This window comes from Ascaphus truei, chromosome 3 (genome assembly GCF_040206685.1).
Source record: "Ascaphus truei isolate aAscTru1 chromosome 3, aAscTru1.hap1, whole genome shotgun sequence".
Classification (NCBI taxonomy): Eukaryota; Metazoa; Chordata; class Amphibia; order Anura; family Ascaphidae; genus Ascaphus; species Ascaphus truei.
The window spans coordinates 241,040,624-241,059,565 of NC_134485.1; the positions used below are offsets into that span (position 1 = coordinate 241,040,624).

At 43.1% G+C, this 18,942-nt stretch overlaps 1 protein-coding gene across 1 annotated transcript in view; it reads right to left on the reverse strand.

Annotated features, from left to right (window-relative positions):
• TGFBRAP1 (transforming growth factor beta receptor associated protein 1) overlaps positions 1 to 18,942 on the reverse strand; it is a 39,458-nt gene that overhangs the window by 18,407 nt on the left and 2,109 nt on the right. Inside the window, exons 2-8 of the mRNA XM_075590434.1 lie at positions 11,509 to 12,247; positions 10,105 to 10,299; positions 7,508 to 7,662; positions 4,675 to 4,757; positions 3,496 to 3,837; positions 2,836 to 2,893; positions 1,901 to 2,044 (exon numbers count right to left, since the gene is read on the reverse strand). Of these exons, the coding sequence (XP_075446549.1) occupies positions 1,901 to 2,044; positions 2,836 to 2,893; positions 3,496 to 3,837; positions 4,675 to 4,757; positions 7,508 to 7,662; positions 10,105 to 10,299; positions 11,509 to 12,217 (1,686 nt within the window). The 5' untranslated portion in view covers positions 12,218 to 12,247. The remainder of the gene's footprint in view (positions 1 to 1,900; positions 2,045 to 2,835; positions 2,894 to 3,495; positions 3,838 to 4,674; positions 4,758 to 7,507; positions 7,663 to 10,104; positions 10,300 to 11,508; positions 12,248 to 18,942) is intronic.

Genomic DNA, 18,942 nt, shown 5'->3' on the forward strand with positions numbered 1-18,942 from the left:
GGAGTAGAAAAAGATCGGTGCTAAATCGTAGAACCCAGATTAGGAAGCAACTCACCAGATACTGACAAAATATAACGACTTTATTGCATCATGCTAAATACAAGCAACAAAAAGACAAAAAAGCTCTCCCACTTGTTTCGCACAAGTTGGTGCTTTCTCAGGGAGTAATGAGTCAGGTGAGGGTCCCTTTATACCCCCCCCCCCTGAGACATAACATGTCACACAAATAAAAAAGAGCTGAAATACATTAATTTAAAATCAATTAGTAGCAAGTCCTGGTTAATACTAAATGATCATCAGTTTATACTCTCTTGAAGACCATATCATTAATGGCATTGATATTAATTATCTAATACCATGTCCAAAGATTTGATTGATTCCAGAGTCCTCCAACTTCCTTCAATTCGGAACAACGGCATCAAAATGAGAGGTCACGTCATGCAGCATAACTACATGCAGTCTCCGAAAAGATTGACCCCTTCACTGCCAGAAGGGCCTGCACCAGATTATCCAACAAATGCGTTGCTAGCTCCTCTGGCAGTGAAAGGGTTAAGGAGCCACACATGGACAATTGCCCTGTCTCTAATCAGCAAAAGTAACAATCTTTCAGGCTACTGACGTTTATTTTTATTCTGCGCAATCTCTACGTTTGCTTTACATATATAAAAAGGACAAGGTAAGCTTTTTACCTACACGCTTCATAAAATCCGAGTCTGTTTCACGAACAAAACCTAATTCACTTAAAAAGGTGCAATCCCACATAGTCAGCCCACTGAATTTCTAGGGGGCCTCTGAATGGGGAAGTGTTTATCAATCAAGTGTTTTCTTTCCCCTTATCCAAACCCTTTACTCAGAGAGCCAATCAAGTTAAGGGGAGGTGGGACTCTTGCTGGTAACACAGCGACAGCACACAGTGACATCAGACACAAGGCAGCAACCAGAGGAAATCAGACCCCTCCCGGCCTAACTTTAAAAGATACTTATAGGTGTCAGATATGGGTAAAAGAGGTATCAGTTACCCAGATGAGACCCCTTAAACATGTCACTGGAATTAATTCATGTTGGTTCTAGGAGAGATTGCATCTTTAACAGCGAGCTTCTAAAAGACATGGTGCTGCCTGGTCTTAGAGCATCGCACTGTGCATATATAAAAGCATGATGGGTAAGCCTACAAAAATCTTCATGTACTGTAAACTGATTTGTAGCACAGCGATTGTTATTAATTATTTTGTTTCCAAACTAACTTTGATTCGCTTATTATGTATTTATTACTTTATGTTTAATTGTTTTAGAAAGATTTTACCTGTCAGGCAAAATCTACATGTGTATTATATGTGTCAATAACATGTGTATGTGTATTATATGTGTCAATAAGGTACATTTTACATAGCAACTCATTAAAGGTGAAAGTGTTAAATACGCCACTACCATTAGTTTACGGTGGTCCTACATGGGACTGTTCATTTAAATAGAAGTAATTGTCATACCTAGGGCCACAGTGAACCAACGACAGTGACAAGTAATCAGGACAGCTGGGAGGAAGGATCAGGCCAACCCACATCCGAGAGCGTGGCTCATCCCTCCCTTTCTGTGGACTGCCCCAAACCAGTGAGCTGTGCCAGCCACGATCCGCCACTCAATAACCCATGGGGGCGCCAGGTACATGCTGGAGTCCTGGGAATTATTTGGAGCATTCCAAATTACACACATTAAAAACAAAATTTGTCTAAATCTAAATTGTTTTGTTTTGAACAGTGGCACTTTCGCAAATGCAACATAGTTTTGGCCCAGAATGTAATACCTTAACTGTGGAAGACACTGTACCAACAGAATAGCACCCTGTTTCCACATCTTGATGGGTCTTAATTGGCCTCAATCTATTCTGAAGAGAACCACAAACCTGCTCACTTTTCTGCAAAACCCAGTCTGCGTACTGCCACACCAGCTCCAGGTCTGTGGAGAAGGTCAGGAAATCCACAACATACTCAAACAGGTCTGGGCGTGTGTTGTCTTCAAGGTCACCGTTCACGATTCTCACCCACATCTGTGAAATCAGCAGTAAAACATGGACAGGTGACCACTTACATCAACTTTTTTTTAAAATCATATGTATTAACTATCCCGCCCATTTAGCTACGATGCAGAGTATTGCATCCAAACTGGCGTTAACATACAAAAGATAAAAGCTGTGATATTACACACCGACGTTGCATTTGGGGGGGTGTAGAGTATGCCGGTGTTTGCTTATTCTTGGAATAATAGAAAGATGTTTTATTTACAATTTGCATACAAAGTACACAATGACTAAAACCTGTGTAAATACAGTAATAAATGCAACAAAAATCTCATGTGGTTTACATTCCTAATCTCCACATCTCACAGGCATCAAAACTAGTGAATGTGAACAAAATACAAAAAAAAAACCTAAACAAATAACAACAAGTATTAAAATGTGACAGATATAATATCATAATATTGAAGACCATGTGTAATTTCGAAAAACAAGAGAGATATTTACTTATTATAGGTGAGTGCTGGCCACAGGCAGGTGAACATGAAACAGAACACTAACCATGCTAGAGACAGATTATTAGTTAGAGCTGACAATCGTGAATGGGAGGAAGGGTTTGCTGGTGGAGATGGACGGACTCAATCTGGTGGATAGTGGACTTTCCCGACCGTCATATCATCCACCAAACAAGGTACATCCCATTGTCGATGTTTATTTGTTGGAAGCAAAAGAAGACGTAGCCATGCTCTTTGTTAAAGAGCTTTGATTGACAAATTACCAGAATTGAATTACAGAATGCCAATTTCAGTACATAACAAAGTTACCTGAAGTGCAGCCGAATCCTGTTTGTTGTAGTGATACAGCAGACCAAGTGCAAAATATCTGAAATAAGGAAAAACAATAGAATTTTGATTATTTCTATACACATTATGGGGACCTTTAACAGTGAAACAGAGTACTCCATAAGTCAATGTAGCACCCTGCATGGCTGGTACCTATTGTGTTGAAAAAAATAATTTAGACAATAACCTAGTGCTTCACTTATTGAACCTCGTTCATCATCTCAGGTTGATTAAAGGTGCACACCAAAATGACCAAAGGAACTAATGTCAATAACATATTCAAGGAGTCAAATATATATGGCGTAGTCGTTATTGAAAAGAATCAGACTATGCGCAGTTAGTTTGTAAATAGAAGATAACACATAGGTGGGGTTTGACTGCTTTTAGTTCCTCTGTTTTGTGTGATATTGCAATGAATTGAACAGCACTTGCCATAGACAAAATGCCCTTCCCTTCCAGGTCCTCTTACAGGCAAAGGGCAGGGTAAAGCTGGAGGCAACATGTGAGGACATGCAGTGTATTTCAGGGTCCTGGCTAGAATTAATATCTAACTTTATTATTTTATTTTTTAAAGCAATTTTTTTTTTAAAAAAAGGACCCTGACTAATGTTGCATCCTTAAGTCCAAAGCCCTAATACTCACTTTTTGTGTTTCTCTAGCCAGGCTACACTATCTGCCAGTTCGCAGGCGTTGTCCGAGACCAGCAGGTCCAGCAAGCTCTCGTGATCGGCCTCTGCGTACAGCTTCAGCAGGGCCGTGTCCACGTCTTCCTGGTAACCGTTTGCAACCTCGGTGCTGCGGATTTCGCTCAGGTAGCTCATGAGGAATTGCTTGCACTTGGCCACCTTCTCCTTATCTGCTTGAGTGAGCTGGTTGAGGTCAGCGTACTCATGCAGGGGCGGGTGTGAGCGCATAAATGCAGAGGAAGATGGCAGCAGGAGGGGGTAAAGGGAGATCAGCTCGCGGACATCAAGGTGGCTGCTTCTGCAAAGACATGATCAAACTAAATAAACACTTAAATATGTGCGAAGCACATACAAACCACAGACATGCATGTGCCCATTTATTTCGCGTTGACCCCTCTGCCACGGAGGATGCTGTCTGCAGATAGAATATAGGGGGAGATTTACTAAATGGTGCCACAAAACGCCCTCCGGCCACAGCAGAATTGACTACATCAGGAAGGCATCTTGCAACTGTAGCTAGATGCTATCTGGTTCCACAACACATGGTGAGGAGTAGACATATTCCAGTGTCTTACATTAACACAGCAAAATAGCACATGAAACATACTTATAGAGCTTGCAGGGGTAGAACACTCCACCCACTGCTCTGGTTGCGTCAGACTTCAATCATTGTAACAGCCTGAACATGTTTTTAGTTGTAGCATTGGATGAGTGCCTCAGCTACATTTCCAGACTTCTAGCCATTTTGGCAAAAAAAAAAAATTGTGCATATCTACGTCTGTACACGCAACACCCTGACAGCACTATAGATAAATAAAAGGTCTGCACACCGCAAGCTGAGAGCTTACTGTATGTGCAAGTCTGTGTATTACAAACTATTTCTGTGCACATTGACTATAGTTTTCTGCAGTCTGATTGTGCATATTAACAACTGTTTTATATACAAGTTTATGCATGCATAATATTGATTACACCTCAGAATAGAAAAAAAACATTTTAGTTACATTAAAGTCCTACATTCGTGTTACATGCTGCCCAATTCTACCTAGTGTCACCTGAATTGTGTCCATGGTAAAAATAAAATATCACAGAGGCAAACATGTAAAAAGGTTTCACTCGGACACACTGAAATTACCTGAATAATTCTTTTGCTTCTAGAAACTGAAGCTGAGCGAATTGTATAAATCCAGCCTGCTGCATGATTCTTCTGTACATAATCTGTGAAAAAAAGAGAGATAACTGCTCCGTTCTGTTATACACCAGAGATGCTATCTGTGACTAATCATGTTTCCCTGTGGCATACTCTTGTTTTAATGGATATCTGCTGCTGATGTCATGCATGGAACCCTGTGCCTAGATCAACACTGCTTCAGGTTCCCAGCATGTGCACAGCACCTACAAAGTGACCAAAGGAAAGGCCAGAGCTGAAAACAAGTACATAGAAATGACACCACGTAGGATTGCCAGGTGGCTTGTCCAAAAATACTTGACACAATGATGAAAGGTGCGACGTGCGTGAGAATCGTTGGTGGGGAAGAAGGTTATTTATAAATGACCTGACTTATGTAATTTTTTCAAAATTTCACTCCAAGTATTCAGCAATTTGCACCAATTTATATTCTGTTTCGTAAAAAGTCTGGGGAGGAGTCTTGGGAGGGAGTGCCCTTCCGAGGATTTTTTTCGGAAATAAAATATGAACTAGTGCAAACTAATGATGTAATGGTCAGGATCATTTATAAATAACTTACTTACAGTCATACTGTGCATGGCGAGCAATACTGATCTTAATGCTCCTCCCACAAATTCCAAGATTGTTGTACCCCTCCTCATCCTCTCTCTCCCATTATCCTCTCACCCCCCACCCCCCTCATCCTCTCACCCCCCCCACCCTTCATCCTCTCATCCCCTGCTCCCTTCATCCTCTCTCAAACCCCCCTCCCTTCATCCTCTCTCTCAACCCCTCCCTTCATCCTCTCGCCCAACCCCCCCTCCCCTCACCCTCCTCCCTTCATCCCCTCACCCCCCTCCCTTCATCCCCTCACCCCCCTCCCTTCATCCCCTCACCCCCCTCCCTTCATCCCCTCACCCCCCTCCGTCATTATCACCCCTCCCTTCATCCTCCCTCACCCCCCCTCCCTTCATCCTCCCTCACACCCCCTCCCTGTCATTATCACCCCTACAGAACAGCCAGAGAAAACACACACACACACACACACACACAAACAGTACAAATACGTACAAATACTCACATATACACACACACACACACACACACACACACACACAAACACACACACACACACACACACACACAAACAGTACAAATACGTACAAATACTCACATACACACACCAGAACAAATACAGGCAGTACACAGTCTCACCTCTCTCTCTGCTCCATGCTTTTCCTCCGCTGTTTGGCCCCACCCCCAGGCTCCTGCCACCTCCTTATTGGCTGCATAACACAGCAGCATCCAATCTGGATATAGGAATCTGCCCAGCCCCCTAGAACCAGCAGCCCTGCTCTCTCCCTTCCCGGGGGAAATCCCGCAATTGGTTTCTAAGTCCAGAGAGGTAATACCGGACACATACATGTCCCCCCACCTCCCCCCCCCCCCGCACACATACATGTCTGGTATTATCTCTCATTTTTTACGGTACAAACACCGGGCTGTCCGGTTCAATACCGCACACCTGGAAACCCTAGACACCCCCAATCACAGAACGTTCAGTTTTTCAGGCATGTACACGACGGACACTATTTTCTCCTTTACGGAAAGTCAACATTTTCATATAATGCTTAAAGTAGCAATTCCCCCAATGAAGTCTTTTTTCATCCAACTTGAACAAGGAGAGCCAAACCACCAATTACTTAAGACTGGACACACCCTGCTTCGTAAGATATTAACCAGGGAAGTCCCTGGTGGCTGCTCAGGGCTCCCAAAGAGAGTGTTGTATGCTTGTGTAAAAAGGACCCTCCCCTCACTGGCTAGTAATAAAGCTGCCTCAGCAGGAATTTTGATTTCATTAGGCACTGGGAAATCAACACAGAATAACAGCTAAAAAGGTGGGAGGATTTGTTACTTCTAATTTGTGTTCCAAAGTAAAATGGGGGGGGAAAAAGAATAATAAAATGTTGGCCATTTTCAAAGGTGCTTCATTTTTCATGAAACCTTTTTAAGAAAACCAGCCGATTATTGTTACATTTTTTAATATTATTTTTTCATCTTTAAAATGTTTTCCCGACGACCAGATACAACTTTATATGATCATTATGTAATCCTTTTTTGTGGAAAGGATGTCTTAGGGTTGCTCCTTGTTTTTGAAAGGTTATTTGTAGCCAAACAATTAAAGTCGTTATTCCACAAAAAACAAACAAAAAAAACCACACTAACTAAATGAAGTCACAATATAAGTTGTTCATGTTGTGCTTATCTAGTCCAACTTTTGACTCTAATTCAATTTTGTTGTCTTACCAAGTACTAGTGGCTGCGGACATTTTAACCTCCCAATCCAATGACAATTTAATAAGGGTAGGATTGCTAAAATCAGCAACAAAAAGACTTTGCAATGGTAAAAAAATAAATATTTATTTTTTATGGTGGATAGAGGCAAGTACTACTTTAAAATTGGAAGACAAGTGTATAAATTAAAATGCTCCTCCAACTGAAAAAAAACCCCTTTAGATATTTTCATATTACATTAAGAAATTAAACGTTGCACTTAAATAGTAATAATTATAAGCCAGTTACCGTGTGTAAAAAATATGTTGAGACGGCTCCTTCCACTTTGTGGCCATCAACTGATATTTTAGCTCTTAATACAGTAAGTGGCAGGTTTCACCACAGTTAACCTAAGCAGAAAAGATCTACCTCCCCATCACAGTATTGTCTGATTTTAGTTCTAGGAGCGATTGCTCGTGTTCACAAGAACAGACCCCTCTATATCTTTGCGTAGGGGGCAGCTAACCTGAAACTTCTCTTTTGGAATGTTCCGTCGGGCTCCCTTGGCCAGTACTAAAGCTTCTTCTACCCTCCGGCTTGATAGCAGGTCCTGAATCTGTTTTTCCAAAGGCAAAGGAATTAGAACGTACACCCCATTCCCAGTTGCTACGATCACCCTTCCTGTAAAAGATGGAAAACAAGAATATTTGTGCAGCACAAACAAAAAGTCAGAGTTTAAAAGGAACATCTTTTCATTCCGTGCTTGTGATTGCAAGTGTGCTCTTAAAGCGGCATTACCTCGTTTTGTTGTTGTTTGCTTGTTTTGACAAGGTGGAAAGCAGGGAGTCTCCGTAGCCAATTCGTGTTGATTACAGCTCTGGGGAACCCCTGCTTGCCAAGATACTTACCTCTAAAGGCACTGCCAGTAACTTCTGAGAACAGAAAATGTCTGTTTAAAGGTTATATACATACAGGGCCGCCGATGGGGGGAGAGGAGGGTTAGAGAAGAGACTGTACAAGTGTACCGGGCCAGGTGGCTGTGGGGGGCCCGGCCGGCCGGTGCTGGAAGTTAGGCCTAGGCCTCTGGTTAACACCCTAAACAGAAGCCTCCTGCTCAACCTATATTAAATTGCCTTTATGGATACACACCGGTGTGCGCTGGAAGCTGGGTGCACCCGGAAATCAGGCCCAGATCCCAGCGCACACGGGCGGGAGAGAGAGGCAGGCCCGGGGTGGGAAGAGGCGGCAGCACAGCAGCTGCAGAGAGGAATCCGTTCAATCTCATTCCTCTGCGCAACAGGCAGGTCACGTGACAGGTTCGCCCAATGTGGGCGAACCAGCTCTATGACGTCACAGACACACCCATAGACACGCCCCCCCGTCGACCCCCCTCCCCCGCTAAACGTGGGTGGTCACGCACGCGCACGCCTCCGCGCGGTCTTCCGCAGCATGGACGCAGCCTAAGTTAACAGGTCTTTTTCATGTTACTGGGTTTGGACAGATTCAATGTGGTCATTCTCCCTCCAAATAGAGGTAAACGAGAATTGTAATCAGTGTTAGGACCTGCTAATGGTCATACCTTGATGGGGCTTGCAGGCTTATAACACGTAGGTCAAAGGATTTAAGTAAATGACCCTTTTTTAAGAGAATATATAGGTATTTCACAGTATTTTTGTCATATTGGATGTAGCATTGTGCTTTTTTGCCTTTTGTTCTATTTTAAAACACAAGATCACGACTTTCTCCACTGAGGAGGAAGGAAGCAAGAAAAAAAGAAGTTGACAAAGCACAAAAATAAGATAAGGTTTGTATTATCTCTCTATTGTTTAGTTTAAGTTGACAGAAGATATTATATTAAAAGGAAGGAAAAGCTAAAATAACAAAATTAAAAAAGATCTGGAACAAAATATTAAAAATAAATACAAAAAAGTGTTGCCCCCTTTCCACAGCAATTGTTTTCATGAAGGTAATGATACTATACCATCATTTAAGATACATGATGCTTGAAATTGAAAACCATCAACTATACAGCACACCGATAAACGTATGCCATACAATAAAAGTGGAAGGTGCGGTGTGCATGCAAAGGATTCTGGGTATTCTTGGCTTCTTAATTAACAGACTTTACAAAAGTTTATATTAAAACTTGCGTTAGCTGATCCATAAGTGATCATTTTCTATGCTTGGAAATTAGTTTTAGATCCTTACAGATGGGTGTTGGTGCGCTATGGAGACTTCCTAGTTATCCATATCCCTTTAGCAGCCGAGCAACCTGCAATGCATGTACACAGGTTTAAGACTTCTGGCTAAATTGCGCTGACACCACAGTACTTTCGTGCCCTTTAGGTAATGTAAATACATTCTAGGTACATTAAACTTACTAAATACAGATGTGCATAAAGTACATGCTAAGATTTGGGGCCTGTGTTTGGTCAACTTGTACATGGTATTTCCTCTGCTTCAAAAGCATAATCATTGAAAGCAGCAACCTCCTTCTTAATGCACTTACAGCGAAGACTACATTGTGGTGCAGCTTTGTTCATTTCATTCTTCAGTTTTTTCCAGGGTCAATACTGTAACTCGGGGATATAATATATATTGTATTTGTATAGAATATACAAAGGCACCAAAGAGTTACCAGTTTCAAACAAATCCCCCAAAAAGAAAAAACTTTAAACAGGCCGGGTGACTGAATTATTAGTTGATGTGAAAGGGCTGCATTGAAACGGAGCAGCTGGCGTGATCTCACAATGTATTACTGGGTCAGGAAGCAAAATACAAAGTACACCGTGACGCTGCAACACATTTCAGAAACAAAAAGGGTTGATACTACGCAAGCTGTGCAGAAGGTAAAAACATAAATAAAATACATCTCATCCCTGATAAACTAATGTAATCTAACATTGTTCAGTGCCTTTCTGTAGTATCAGTTTCATTTTGGGCTTTCTATCCTATAATCTATATAATATACAATATCGTATATAGTCACAACATAGTATGTGCTATATTTAGATGACATGTTTCATGAGGACCACATCAAGACCAGAGAAAGATAAGTAAATCGTTGTCACAATGGCATTGAGCCTTTGTAAATTGCACAAGATTGTGCACTGATTAAGCTACCTTCAAAGTCCTGCAGGATAAGGCCTTCCTTAAACGGCAGGGCCTGCTTCTTCTGCTGGTCCAGCATGCTGTGCACCGTGATGAAGTCTTCATCCAAAGCCAAAACGTAAGGAAACGACACAGCAGCTCCAATCACATTTTCCGACCAGCGGACTGGGGCATGCTGGGAAATCCCTGCTACTGTCGCAAACATACCTGTCCAAAGAAAAAGGAGGGATGGGAATTAAACTAGTTTTACCAACTAAATATTGACATAGGGAAACACTTTGTTAGTTCATTTGATTTGTTTCAGATCTTGAGGTCCTAAAGAGATGTAAACATTCATTAACAGCTGTGTTGGCATTCCAACTTGCAAGCTAATAAACAGCAGATGCTCAGACCCAAATTATAAGTGGCATAGAATTTTTTTTTTTCATTTGCACACCAGCAAACAGACATTTAGCAAAAATGTATTACGATATTAGAATAAATACGGCATTATTCCTTCTATTAATAGCTTATTAAAAATCTTTATACAATCCTGATGTAGTCCTTGTGACAGAAGAAACAGTAGTTCATAATACATTTGGTGAGAATGCACAAATATCAATGAATTGCACTTCTATTCCAGTGAATGAAAGTTACTGCAATATAAAGTGTATGTTGCCCGCTTCTCAATATATTATGTATGGTTAACATTTTTTTTGCATTTGATCTTTTACTTACTTTAATAGATCTCTTGCACCTTCTAACACGGTTCTTTATTTTTTAAATCTAATGCTCCATTCAGGAGATAAGCGTTTGATATACTTTATTAAGTGAAGTGTTTGAGAGGTTAAAATAGAGCTCTCCCCAGAGTTCAGGTGCTAGAGATTAAGAAAATCATGATTTTTAAACTAAAAGAGCAGAACATGTTTAGGGGGCAACATACTGTACTAACTTTATAGGAGTTAAACTCATAGCCTTGTGGGGGGGATTGCTGCTTTAAGCCACCTAACCTGCTGTGAAGCCCCACTAGCTGTGTGCATTGTCTCAATTCCTTTACTGTAAACTATTTCAAGCTGCACAGAGCTGTGAAATACACCAATGCTCCAAAAATGTCATCTCGGGTGACAGAATAGGTGTTATAATATTGGAAAGATGTTTTCCTTTTGTGTTTGTCACGTGTTTTAGTTGTTTTTACCTTATTTCTATACATTATCAAACAATATAAACTGTACCAGTGTTAAACATGTTGTTATTTTGCCTGAAAGTGCTTTTTATTTGAAAGGTTACCAGCGGTTACACTAGCAGTAATTAATATAAGTGGCACTACTTCCATGATATAGTGTTACTGTCAGGTTCCCTTAGTTGTTCATTGATGGCCACCCAACTAAGCAGTGCCTTCTGGCTTCAGAAAAGTCCATGCCCCGCTCATCAGCTCACCTAAACCTCCAGGCCCAGCCAGAAGAAACTCCTGCCTGCTGATCCTCTTGATGATCGGCGTCTTCTGCTCGCTTGGGTATGGGAAGAGGTCCTGGCAGTGCCCAGTGTTGTAGTTAAGGGTGATGTAACGGCTGCTGAGTGCCAGGCACAGGTAGTGTCCATCGGCTGCCAGTGCACAAGGCTGCTCTGGGGTGGCCACCTCCCGCACCAGCTGGACCCGCTCCTGTCCTACGCTGAAGATCTGCACAGTGCGTCTCTTAGAGGAGATCAGGCAGACCTCCACGCTAAAGGGGTCCCCGTTCACAGGGTTCTCATTGAGGGTGAAACTTAGAGCACCCCGGATCTTTGCCCCCGGGACCGGGTCTAGGGAGTCGCTGCACAGCAAGGTGATCGTGTTATCGCACAGCACCAGCAGCCGGCCCAAGGCCGAGGCAGCTCGCAGCTCACACACCGGCTTCTTCAGCCCTAGCTGCCGCTGCCTCTGCTGGGTCGTGGTGAAGCTGGTGCTGGGCTGATCCAGAGGCTGCGCCAGGCACGGTCCTTCGGGGTCGGTGCTCTGCTTTTCCACCAGCAGGAGGTGGTGGATGAAACAGTCGCTGGTGCCCAGGTAGAGGTTGTGGCCGCTGCACTCCAAGCATTCGATACGGATCCCCGGAGAAAGCTGCTCACGCCCCGCTGCACACACCAGCCGAAACGCCTGGACACTCATGGCCACATCCAGGGGGAGCCCCAGGGCTTCCTGACACAAAATATGAGAATAAAGACAGGATAACTGTAGCAAACCTCATGTAGTAAAAGTTAAAGAAAAATACCAAACGCACACCCAACTTTCTTAGGCTGCGCTTATAGTGCCGGTGACGCGACCATGCATTGTCGCTGTCGTCAGCGCTTATACTACACGCGACGGCGAGAAAGTGATGGAGCGACAGTGCTACCAAAAATCTGGTAGTCACTGATATTTGACTTTTTCCGGCGACGGTCACGGTCAATCAGGAGCTTCTCCGTCCCTCTCCCACCCCCTTTTCTGACGTCACTGGCCTTGTAGCCAGCGACAGCGCCTAAATTTGAAATGCAACTTTCGCAATGGCAACGTCATCGGTCGCGTCGCCGGCACTATAAGCGCAGCCTTACACTTAATGCCGCGTAAAAACCAAACATATAATGAACCAATTTATTATCTCGTAATTCTACTCAACATGCTGCATCTAATACAGTACAAAAAAAAATTGTTCTAGTAACCCTTTTAAAGGGCAAATCCCACCACTGCCCGGCCATATAAAATACCCAAGAGAGAGGAAAGGGGCAGCACACAGGCAAAGAAGCAGCCCAGCTGACTGGCAATTATTGCGGTGTAGTAAGAACACAAGCCATAATAAAACTGTAAATATTGGGGCAACCGGGCCTTTGTACAGAATTATCCAAGAGATTTGTCCTGCGTGCGCTCCCCTTTCTCGTGCTAGATGCAAACCTAATTTCTAATTAGTAATCAATGTGAAGCCATAAATACCATATGCCAAGACACTACACCAGTTCACTCTGCAGCCTGCAAACATGGCATTAACGTTGTCACTACACCTAGAGAAGTGATCTGTGAGGTTTTGAAATCTCTGCATGCTATAAGTGTATCTATAAAGAACTTGCACATTAGTCCCCTTTAAAGGTATTACACCCCACAAAGAATCTACACCGCACTTGCCTAAAAATACTAATTTGTTGATGTTACATAATGGAAAAATATGCTGCACTTATGCACAATCTGTAATGGACATTTCTACTGTGTAAAAAGGCCCTGACGCTCACTGAATATAATACGAAAAAGTTAAATATTACCAAAAGATTTTTTTTTCTTCAATATATATAAATCAGGAATGCAGCTTTGGGAACTCTCTGATGTCGCCATCATAAACTCCAAAATACAAATTTAGTATGTAAAAAAAATGTTAGTCAAGTAGTATTACACCCAAAATATGGTGTTCCTTATGATTTACCTTTGCAATTGAGCAAAACTGGGATTTAACTATAAAAAGCTATTTCCTTACATTTCGGTCCATTACATATAGTGGTAGTCTAATTTAATAGACGATTAGAGTGGCAGCATTATGGAAGTCAATGCCAAAGGAACAAAAAAACATTACGATGTTCTTCCCTTTCGCAAGCTTGGACAAAAAAAACAGCCGTTCCTTACCAGGCCACAATCAACCTTGCCGTGGATATCAAGATCAGCCGCACAAGTGGATTCCTCTAGGTGCAGCCTGTTTCACTACCGTCACACTGTACCTGCTTATACTTACAGCAGCAACGTGCTCTTTCCATATGAACACAACGTGCAGGCCAGTAACAATGATTGAGGACACTCACATTGTTCTCTGCTTGCCTAAGATAGCACACTGGGATGGACAGGGGGGTTCTTGAGTGACACACAGTAACCCTCTTGCTGCAAGAGGGACTGGCACTGCCATGCCCCTATGGCCGTGAAAGGGTTAATTAATTCCCAATGGAAACATACAGCACATCAGTACACTATATGGCTTGTAAAATATTAACTAACCGGCACTCTCTGTGTAGCCACTTGAGACAGCATGGGCTGAAAGAAATATAAATGACTTCTGCTCTCAATGGCAGCGTGTCTGCTGGCCATTTCCTCAGTATTGCATCTGCACAGAGATACGCAAGTGGCACCAAAGGTCTACAAAGTTATTGGTAGGTAGGATGCCAGGGACTTTTATTTCACTCTTGTAGTTGCACCGATACCACAGGCTATGTTTCACAACAATAGAAATATGTGCCAATGTGTATATATCAAGCAACTGGGAGCCCCACCTCCACTATATATATATATATTTACAGTTAAACATCAGTTTTTGTTTTTTTACACACGTTACATAAGGCCTTGGACATAGTAAGCGCTTAGGTGCTGCCGCACGCTCTACCAGGAGCTTTTTGCTGTCCTTGCAGAGGAGACAGCAAGCGCTTGGGAGGCTGGTATCACTGTGTGTGTGTGTCACTTTCAAGTGGTCTGTGTGTTTGTGTGTCACTGGGGAACGTGTGTGTGTGTGTGTGTGTGTGTGTGTGTGTGTGTGTGTGTGTGTGTGTGTGTGTGTGTGTGTGTGTGTGTATTATATAATATTTTAAAAATGAAAAAAAAAAAGACATGTGAGAATAAATTATTTATTAACATTGTGCAACTTTGATAAATATATTCGCGCACACACATCACACACCACACAGACACAGAGGTACACACAACCATACACACACACACACACACACACACACACACACACACACACACGCACACACACACGGACGGACACACACACATACATGCACACGCACACTCTCACTCACTCACTCCGCTGGTGCCAGGCAATAAGTACCACATTCATATTTCTCTGCTCTCCTTCCATTGGTTGCTGAGGCGTCACGTGAGCGGAGTCAGTGCGTGAATTTAAAATTTCACTGTCGGCTCTGTTCAAGCGCGCCTCAGCAAGCAAGGGAAAGCATGCGCGAGCCCCTACTAAAGCCGCTTTAATTGCGGCTGTAGGGGCTCAGTGGCAAGCAGCAGCAAGCGAGAGCAAGCAAGCAGTAACCATGCCCTGGGCCTAACACACACACACACACACACTTTACCCTTACTTAGCAGGCAATTATTTTCTTCCAGATTATTATTGCAAGGAAAATTAGGAAATAGAAAGAAGGGGGACAAAGACTGTCTGTGTAGCCAAGTCACATAAAAAAAAAAAAAGCAGTAGCCATATCACCAAGCAAAAGTAGTACACTACTTACAAACTTCTTGCTGTACTTTTCATAGCAGGTTTATTTCGGATAAAACAGCAGAAGCAGAGACAACGTTTCAGGTCCTTTCTGGATATCTGTCTGCCTTTGTTCTTCCAGATTATTAGGCATATATTAGGGTAAGGATCGGAGGTTTGCAACCTTTTTATAGTTAAGGAACCCTATATTATATTGTGAAATTCTGCGTAACCCCAACCCTCTCTAATAGCGCATCTGAGATCAAATGCATTGTAAGGAGCCCCAACCCTCTCTAATAGTGCGTCTGAGATCAGATGCATTGTAAGGAACCCCAACCCTCTCTAATAGTGCGTCTGAGATCAGATGCATTGTAAGGAACCCCAACCCTCTCTAATAGTGCGTCTGAGATCAGATGCATTGTAAGGAACCCCAACCCTCTCTAATAGTGCGTCTGAGATCAGATGCATTGTAAGGAACCCCAACCCTCTCTAATAGTGCGTCTGAGATCAGATGCATTGTAAGGAATTCCAACCCTCTCCTTTAGGGATGCGTGGGGAACTCTGGTTTAAAAACACTGGGTTTGGCTGAAGTATTTTATTTATTCTGCCGACTATTAAATAAGGCTGATCACGTGTCTGTGGGGTAGATCCACAGAAGGCCGTCACTTTTGCGCAAATAAAGAATATTACTGAAATTGGGAACAGACGTTATTTTTCTTCAGTTTAACAGGTATCCTCATAGCCAATGAGATGCAAAAATAACGTCCGTTACTAAAAGTAGCAGCGCTAGTAATGGGGATTTTCGTGTAGCAGACACGATAATCAATACACTGCATATGTGCATTGGCAAAAGTTTAACCCATGTTAATTAAAACATGCGCTACTCGTGCACGTGACCTAAAGCCAATGCAATTATTGCTGTAATGTGGATAACTGTATTTAAAAAAAAAAAATTCGTCATTGATAGTGTCCTTCCTTCATTTTCTTTGTACATTATTAAAAGTTATTTTTTATTATTATTATAGAGATGTATGGATAAAGAGTACTGTACACCCATACTTAATACAGTCATGATTACAGTCCTCGGTATCCGACGGTCCACTTTCCGTTGAATGCCTCATCGGACGCTGCATAATGCAGTCGGCGGGACGCATTATCCAACGTAGGAATCGCTTATCCGACGCTCACCACAGCGGATTGACATGGACCCGCAATCCGACAGTCCGTTACCCAACGGCAGTTTGCGGGCCGCATTTTGTCGGATAAGCGACTGTATATACCATATTAGGTCACACACACATATCACTTTAATCACTAAAAACCATACTATAGTTTGATATTAAAGACATTTATATGATCCCTAATATATATCTTTATATGACGTGTAACTTTTTGTAATGAAAGGGTTAAGTCCTATACTCAGTACATTGCTTTTAGGCTATTCCTAGAAATAACGTAATAAGCTGGGTCTGGATGTAAGTAACAGAACTTTTGGAAGGTCCTATATATCGTAGCGTCATGCACTACCATGAACGAAGAGGTCTGAGGGTCTCTGTTAGGTAAACTGCTCATTACCATTACCTTGGCATACTGTCCACCTGTCGAAGGGCCCACATTGCCATAAACATATCACCTGCATGCTCTCTTGAAGAATAAAATGCAGCACCAACTTTGAAATCATCAAACCGCCCTCAGCTGCCTCCTCTTCTTTCTCAATCTCACCTCAGGACTTTGATGACTATTTTAAGGAAAAGGTGGAATCCATACATCAGAACATCCCCTGTATCCCCCTCCCATCCTACACCGCTTCCTAACTCTCCTCATTCCTTTCTTGACTCTTTTTCCACTGTCACAGAGGAGGTGGTGTCATTGCTGATCTCCTCCTTTCCCACTTGCCCTCTTGCCCCCATTCCCTCCCATCTCCTAAAACCTCTTGCTCCTATTATAATCCCTACACTCACACACATTTTTAACTCCTCTCTCTACTCTGCTACCTTTCCCTCCTCCTTCAAAAACATGCAACAGTTATACCATTACTCAAAAAAAGCAAGCTTGACCCTACCTGTCTTTCTAAGGCCCAGATTATGGTGCCAGCGTCGTGGCATGCACGCACTTGCGTCCGCGCACCCGGCAAGCACTCTGCTGTAATATCTCTTGGGACCTACCCCCCGTGCCTTGCGAATACAGCCGGACAGGCGCGTTGAGGCGGCCGCGTTTTGAAAATACAAAAATGTTGTATTTTCAGGCGGCTGCCACGTTACGTCAGCTGGTTCAGCCAATCAGGGCGACCCAGCTTTGTGACACATCCGCCACACGTCTACTATCTCCTGCAGCCAAGTTCACAAATCGCTTGGGCTGCAGGAGTGTGCGTGGTGGCACGCTCGTTCTCACGCGGCCGCACAGGGACATTAATCCCCGCCCAACTACCGACCTATCTCCGTCCTGCCTTTTGCCACTAAACTCCTTTGAACATCTGGTATTCTCTCGCTTGCTCCACTTTCAACACCTATTCTCTCCTAGACTGTCTACAATCTAGCTTTCGCACTGCTCACTCAACTGAAACAGCCCTCACTAAAATAACTAACCTCCATGCTGTCAAAGACAGAGGTCATTACACTCTGCTCATATCACTCAACCTCTCTGCAGCATTTGACACCGTGGACCACCCACTTCTTCCCATTCTCCATACTATTGTTATTCATAACAAAGCTCTATCCTGATCTCCTCCTACCTCTCCCATCGTACTTTTAGTGTCTCTACTGTTAACACCTCCTCCTCTATCGATCTCTCTGTGGGGGTATCCCAGGGCTCTGTCCTGGGACCTCTTCTGTTTTCTCTGTATACACTTTCTCTAGGTGACCTAATCACATCTCTTGGTTTAAATATCACCTCTATGCTGACGGCACACATTTACTTTTCAACACCTGACCTTACCTGTACAGACCAAAGTTTCTGAATGTCTCTCTGTGATATCATCCTGGGTGGCCCTTCGCCGACTTAAACTTAACATGGCAAAAACAGAGCTCCTCATACATCCTCCCAAACCTGGCCCTACTACCTCCTTCCACATTACTGTTGGAAGTACTATCATTCACCCAGTAGCCCAACCACGCTGCCTAGTAGTCACACTCGACTTCTCTCACTTTCAAAACGTATCTAAAACCTGTCACTTTTTCTTCTGCAATATTACAAAAGATACACCCTTTCCTCTGTTGCTCAACTGCTAAAACTTGACTCAGGCCCTCATTCTCTCCCGTCTCGATTACTGTAACCTCCTGCTGTCCGGCCTTCCTGCCTCTCACCTGTCTCACATACAATCTATCCTAAACGATGCTGCCAGAAATCACTCTACTCTTTCCTAAATCTGTCTCAGCGTCTCCCCTGCTGAAATCCCTCTCCTGGCTTCTGATCAAATCCCGCATCCCGCACTCAATTCTCCTCCTCACTTTTAAAGCTTTACACTCTTCTGCCCCTCCTTACATCTCAGCCCTAATTTCTCGCTATGCACCATCCCGACTCTTGCGTTCTGCTCAAGGATGTCTTCTCTCTACCCCCTTTGTATCTAAAGCCCTCTCCCGCCTTAAACCTTTCCACTGACTGCCCCACACCTATGGAATGCCCTTCCCCTCAATACCCGACTAGCACACTCTCTATCCACCTTTAAGACCCACCTAATGACACA